Source organism: Miscanthus floridulus, unplaced genomic scaffold, assembly GCF_019320115.1.
Source record: "Miscanthus floridulus cultivar M001 unplaced genomic scaffold, ASM1932011v1 os_2701_1, whole genome shotgun sequence".
Taxonomy (NCBI): Eukaryota; Viridiplantae; Streptophyta; class Magnoliopsida; order Poales; family Poaceae; genus Miscanthus; species Miscanthus floridulus.
Genome location: NW_027098460.1, coordinates 37612 through 44439, shown reverse-complemented (window position 1 = coordinate 44439; position 6828 = coordinate 37612). Strand labels below are relative to the sequence as shown.

The window sequence follows — 6828 nt, the reverse complement described above, 5'->3', positions numbered from 1 at the left end:
TTGTTCCCATTTCGAATTTGATGTTATGAATTTCGAACCGAATTCGAATTTGTCCGAAAATACGAATTCAATCAGATCAAATATAGAAAATAATGCAGTTCATTACGGGATATTTCCGTACCGTTTTCATCCCTACCTACATAGATGTCTCGGCAAGCCACATGTGAGAGAGAACACTTGGATGGGCCATGCATGAGCCCAATATTGTTAATTGGCCATTGTGCTAATTGATGGTTATTAGGCAACTCGTTCATCTTTAAGGCCCAAATGTTTATATACCCCATATTTGGTAGGCATCACGTAATTGTCAAATTATTTTATAGGCCTCATAGGACTCATGCTAAATAGGCTATGTAATAATATTACAACATGCCAAAATTCCATCATACAGTGGGTTCAAGGGGTGGGCCAGGTGGGTGGCGCGGCGAGGCGGCAGGAGTGGGGGCCGGGGCGGGGGCCCAAGCGAGGACGACGCTGGCGGAGCCATCGCGCTGGAGGTTAGGGGACGCCAAGGTTGAGGGGGGCGGGGCGAGGACAAGCGCAAGCGTGAGGAGGAAGACAACGGTTGCAGGGTGGAGTCGGGTCGCACGTGCTCCCGGAGCGCGTGACCAGTGGCGCTTTATCGCGGTCCTTCTCTAGGACCTCAAAACTACATTTAAACTTTGGTAGAGTGAATACAAGGGAGTTATTTCTTTCTTTTCGTCAGAAGTGGCTCTGGGGTAAAGTGGTGAGGGAGTAATGCGCTGAGGGAAACTACACTTGTGCATATATGGCATAGAAATGGAATAATTGTGAAAAAACACATGTAACTGCCCAAATTAAAATAAATTCCATGACACGACAGCCGTGACAACGTTCCTCACTACAATTTAAATACATAAATAATACAGTAGCCAAGATCATAGCAACGAAGTGAATGAAAGTGCTAGCTTCATCAGTTGGAGAAATTCCGCAAAGCAAACTGGACCCCCGATGGAGCTCTTGAAGATGGGCAGGCATGCATGCATGCGGAGGCACACGAAAACCAAATTTAAGCCTCATTTAACATAAACACACATATCATTTATGTTCCAAACATACTTGCAGGTACGCCAACAATAAGTGCTAGAGCGAAATGAAATATACTAAACAACAGGCACGATCGTCGTCGATCAACATTATTAGAGGCCGGTTTAAAGCACGCAAAGGTCCATCAAGAGCACACAGAGATATGTGATCGTGTAGTAGACTGACACCAGCTCCATGCATGCAGGAGTACCAAAATGCTCCCAACGTCCTGAGATCCACCAACTTAAGCCGCAAACTCCTCCCATGGAGGATCAAGAGGCAAAAGGCTGAGTCTCCGAAGACTGTAATAAAAATCGTAAGGAAAAATAATTTTGATTAGCATTATCAGTCCAGCATTGATGATTCATGAAGGTCAATGGAAATGATGGATGAAGTCGGCTAAAACAATCAACAACAGACTACGGTACTTCGAAGTGTGTGTGAACCGTTGATCTAATTGTAAATTATTACATATTACCTGTTCTTATAAGAGGTGATAGAAGAAACACAGAATAAATATAGAAAAAGTCTACTTATTTGTTAGATCTAATATACATGCACGCATGATCTGACTTTGGTATTTGATGCAATAATGTGACATGTGGATGAGATATAAAGGATCTTGCTTTACTAACATGTTCTTTTCTTGTAACTTGACAAAATAAAGATCAAGAGTGATATACCTGTAAAATTAATTTTTTAAATGTGGAACCACTAACGTTATCTGTAATGATCTTTTCAACATGAGTAGATCCATTTTTAACAGCAAAATCATGTTGATGGTATACGTGATTTATTTGTCACTAGCCATAGCACAACACTTTTAAAACCAACATCATGTTAAAAATTAATGTTCTTGCGTACTCAAACATATAGTCCATATGTGACAACAGTAACAAGTATATACTTAACTGTATCTATTTTCTTAGAAAAGTGATAATAATTACTTCATATGCACAGTAGCACAGGCAGATGAAATTAAACAAGGAAGCTAGGACGCCCTAGACGAAATTTAATTGTCCTACTAATTCTACAAATCAAGGGCTATGATTTTCTAGGCATATTGTTACTATAATAATAATATAGTAATGGAGAAGTAGTACATGTTAGTGCCTCAGTGGAATGGGGAATGGAATGTGGTTATTAAACAAGTTAGGCAGCTTGTACGAACCTCTTCATCGTCGCTGTGTACTGGTTGTGCCATCATATCTTCATAAACTTTGAATACGTTGAATCTGTGTACTGGTTGTGCCATCATATCTTGAAGTCGAGTTTGGGAGTATTGGGATGGAGTTGTGCTTGGCGCCTGAGCTCAGCCTCTACCTTGTCCACGTCATCAGGGAAGGCATCCTTACAGTCGAGACGTGCCTCGACATAGCATAGCGAAGGGAGGCACTCCATGTCCAAGTCGAGATTGTCACTCCGGGTAGGGTGCCCATCCTTGTAGAACGCCCTGACTGGGACAGTGAACCAAAGGTCGTGGAGGTTTGGCATCACAACAGGGGCCGGCGCTACTCTGTTGCTGCAGCCCGCGTCCTCTGCTTTGGAATCAAATACCATAGCATCCTGTCCTCCCCTCCAGATGCTAAATGAAGCACTAGTCAAGTCATCGTTGGTCACCAACTGGACCATCCAGTCATACAACTTGAGGCTTCTCAACTTGTGGAAGAAGACATCATGGGAAGCAATATTAACTACCACAGCCTGCTTATGAGAAGCCGTCCCATAATTAGCTGGATCAATACGGAGGAAACGGAGTTCTGGCAGCCCACCCAAGGCTCTCAGACCTGCCTCGTCCATATGACCCACATGCAACCACAAGTAGGAAAGGTTGGGGAGAAGCCTGGGATCTATGAATGATGGCACACAAGGGAACCTGATGCCTTGTATACGCAGATGCCTGAGATGTTCCGAAAGCACAACTTTGTCCCACTCTGTTGAGGCAGGGCTACTTTCACGGAACTGAAAAACATGCAGATGCAGATGCTCGAGCTCCTGCAGATTGCCTAGTGACTTCAAAAGTTCTGCCTGCACGCTCTCATCCAGCCTGCCTATGCCAATCACACGGAGCACCCTCAGTAGGCTCTGGTTGCCCAGCTCCTTCAAAAATTGCCTCTTGGGCTCAAAAGACAGCATGCGAACACTTATCTGTAGCTCCTCCAGTGACGTCACCTTCTGGAGGAACCCATCGGGCACCTTCGTGCATTCGTCACATCTTATGCAAACCAACCGTGTTAGCAGGCTAACGCTCGATGGCAGTTGGACTTGCATACCATATCCTCCTATACCTTCCAAGTCCAGTGTCTGTAGAAGCTTTAGAGCTCCTATCGCCTCGGGGAGTTCTTCGACATCTGTACCTCGTAGCCCTAGGTACCTCAGATGAACTAGTTTCCCAAGATGCTCAAGCCAGCGCCTGCCATACTGATGTGAGGTGCACCTCTCTAAAGCTAGCACATGTAAGAGTTTAATGCTCGGATGCAATACCAAACCACGGATATCACACCCAAGGGCAACCAGTGACCTCAGTTGTGTCATGTCCCTATGACTGTCAGGATGAGATTGATCCAGCAATATCCTGTTCTGGTGTGCTATCCGGCGCACCTTGTGTCGTGATGATGTTCCTCCATCCTCATTTGAGATAGTGATGAAGTTTTCCTCTCCTGCCAGGTCACGAATAAGATCAAGGACCATGTCATGAACACGGCAGTGATGTATGATGCCGTCCAATACTGATTTCGTCCCTTGGATCATGTTTCTGTTTATGAGCTGATGGAAGTATTCCTCTCCCCGCTGAAACAGGCTTGTTCCTGTTTTCTTCTCTATAAAGCCTTCTGCTACCCATTTCCATATCAAAGAATCTTTCTCGATCTGATTGTCTTCGGGATACACACTTAGGTACAGTAAGCAGGTCTTTAGATGAGAAGGCAGATCATAGTAGCTAAGGGACAATATCCACACAGTATCATCTACTTGCTTGTTCTCTCTGCCACAATAGAAACCACGAGAGCTGTAGACCTCAAACCAATCCTCTCTTGATTTGCCCACCAACAAGCTAGCCATTGTGATGATAGCTAATGGCACACCGCCACATTTGTCCAGAATTTTTTGGGATGCCTCTTCAGGATGATGAGCAGGACATTTGTCTTCACCGCCATATAGCCTCATATAAAAGAGCTTCTTTGAGTTATCATGTGAAAGAGGGCCAAGCTGGTAAACTTCATCGCCACAGGCTACTTCAAGATTTCGAGTAGTTTTGACTACTCTACTTCCGTTATTGCTCCGATGCAAAGCTGATCCTATTGGTTGCCAGGAATTTATGTCCCATACGTCATCAATAACGATGAAGTACCTACCAAAAAGACAGTACAAATGAATAGGCAGAGTTAGTAAACCCTGGAGTATCTATCGTCTATACTATACTATACTGTACATAGGAGATGAAATCTGTACTATACGAGTATTGAATTTGGGTGATGTCTCACTTTTATTTAGTCTTTGAAAATTACATACTAGTGGTACTTTATAGATTTTTAGACAAAGGATGAAAATCCAGATTCCTCTACTCAAGGTAGAATCTGACAGTGGTACTTTATAACTTTGTATTATCAAATATAAATTGCCTAGCAAAAAAGGAGTATTGTGACACAACTGCAGCTTTGATTCATAATGAAAAAAACAAACATCTTAGATTTTGTTTATCAAATATAAATTCCCTAGCAAGAAGAAGTATTAATTGTACCACAACTGCATCATCGATACATAATGAGAAAGAAACATCTTCAAATTAAATGGTAAATGTATGTATGCTCCCCAATAGTATGTACACAGCACAAGCGGTGGTGTAGCGCATATATATATATATATATATATATATATATATATATATATATAATCATAAATTGAAACAGAGAAACTATAAGTAATCTGGTGACAACTGATTAATGCATACCTCTTGTTTTCAAGGAATTCTCGGAGTTCGCCAATGAGCAGTTGTAGGTCCTTTACATCACGAATGGCCTGGTACATATTTTGGTCGAGACGAAAGAAGATGCTGGTGAAGACTTGCACCAGGTCAGGATTGCGGCCAACCGAAACAAAGGCTCGACAGTCATATCCCGTACTCAGCTCGTCGTAAACTGCCTTGGCAAGAGTGGTCTTGCCCAGACCACCAGCTCCGACCACAGAAACTATCTTGGTCCGGTTGCTGCTGCTGGAGGCGCCAGCATCTCCATGGCCGTGGGTCGATGACTGAAGCATGGCTATGAGCTCCGCCGTCGTCCTCTCGATGCCGATAATCTGTGCTGCCTCTTTGTGCATGTCCACAAGGCGGGGATCCAGTTTGGTGGCCGGCGCAGCCACTGCAACGGGTATGGAGTACCTGTCGCGGCGGCCCGACACCTCCTGGAGTCGTTTCTTCATGTCCTCGATCGCGCCGGCGATGTCGTGGCGCGCCTTGCTCTTCTTCAACAGCCTGGCCATCTTCTTCTTGAGACGTTTAAGCAAGCCTTTCTTGCTTTTAGTCTCAGCAGGGGCGGCCCCCTCCACGACATCGACGAGGACGGCGTCGAGGATGTCCTCCATGTCGTAGGACGCCTCTCTGACCTCGCGAGCCCAAAGCCAGACCTGTGGACCCAGCTGCTCCGGCGGCGTTTCACCCAAGTTGCGGAGAGCCGTGTGCGCACTCTCGAGCTCATTTTTCAGATACTCGATTTGCTCTGGCAGGCCCTTCTGCAGCTTGTACTCCCCGTGCAGGAGCTCGCCGAGCTTGGTGACGATGCTGCCCACTGCCCCGGCCACAAGATCCATGTCGACCGCAGGATGGAAGATTGGTGACGTTGAAGACCAAGAGAGATTCCGCACATGCGGAAGCTCGGGGAAGAAGCTCGGTGGCGGCGGCGGATTTCGGAACTCGGCAGTGGAGGATATCGGAGCTCTTATGAGGAGCAGCCCCGCAGTGGAGGATCTCTGAGCTCACGCGGGGAGGAGAGCCCGGCAGCGGAGCACGAAGCGCGGAGTCGGCGACGCGTGGGGAGGAGTCTAGCCTCCATGTGTTCGAGAACTGTAGTTTATGCTTCACGAGGCGAGGAGTGTGGACGGTGTACTCATGCGAGCAGCAAATTGAGGAAAAAATCTATAGCAGTCAATAAAAATAAAGTTAAAAAAATCAAAATTTAGATTCATGACTTAATATATGTGATGCCACAAGGGTCACCATACTTAATAGCAAGGAAACAAGCTAATTGCATATTAAAATATATAAGGTGCCATGCAAAATAAAAGTATGAAAATGCATGAAAAATATACAAGTGAGTCCCTTGAAAAAAAAATTATAAGTTTATGATCATTAGATATAGACTACAAAGTATCTATTTTGTCAATTTTGTAGAAAATAAACAAAGAAAATATACAATTTAATATAAGTAATTTTTTATTAATCAAATAAAATATATTAAGAGTATATCTTTTAAAATTTTAGCCCGTGCGAGGGCATATTGATAGACTAGTAACAATAATTCATGGTGACTGCATGCAGGGGAAGGGTGTAAATTCATTGCTCCACCGCACGCATCTTTCTAGGACCTCTTGTCGCCCATGCTCGTGAAGATGCACTCACCGACTCGTGGTAAAGATGCCTACTACAGACTGGTCACTCTTGTGGCAATAATGGATACATTTTTCACCGAATGACAAAGCCTTGTGATCATGCACAGCTGGCACTACCGGAAACCGGCGATTTGCCGAGTGCCGAGTGTTTGCCGAGTGTATTTTATCGGGCACTCG

General features: G+C 44.6%; 1 protein-coding gene across 1 annotated transcript; it reads right to left on the bottom strand.

Moving 5' to 3' along the window:
* Window positions 1-975: 975 nt before the first annotated feature.
* Window positions 976-6061, bottom strand: LOC136535342 (putative disease resistance RPP13-like protein 3). Its single transcript, XM_066527633.1, has 3 exons — window positions 4997-6061; window positions 2219-4396; window positions 976-1349 (listed from the first exon to the last, which is right to left on the bottom strand). The coding sequence occupies exons 1-2, from the start codon at window positions 5851-5853 to the stop codon at window positions 2302-2304; spliced, it is 2952 nt and encodes a 983-aa protein (XP_066383730.1). The 5' UTR covers window positions 5854-6061; the 3' UTR covers window positions 976-1349; window positions 2219-2301.
* Between the last annotated feature and the right edge of the window lie 767 nt (window positions 6062-6828).

Bases quoted from the DNA above. Each gene is read 5' to 3' on its own strand.
- LOC136535342 (XM_066527633.1), bottom strand. From the start codon at position 5,853: ATGGATCTTGTGGCCGGGGCAGTGGGCAGCATCGTCACCAAGCTCGGC. The intron at 4,397-4,996 runs GTATGCATTAAT...TCTTTTTGGTAG, and splicing joins GAATTCCTTGAAAACAAGAG to GTACTTCATCGTTATTGATG.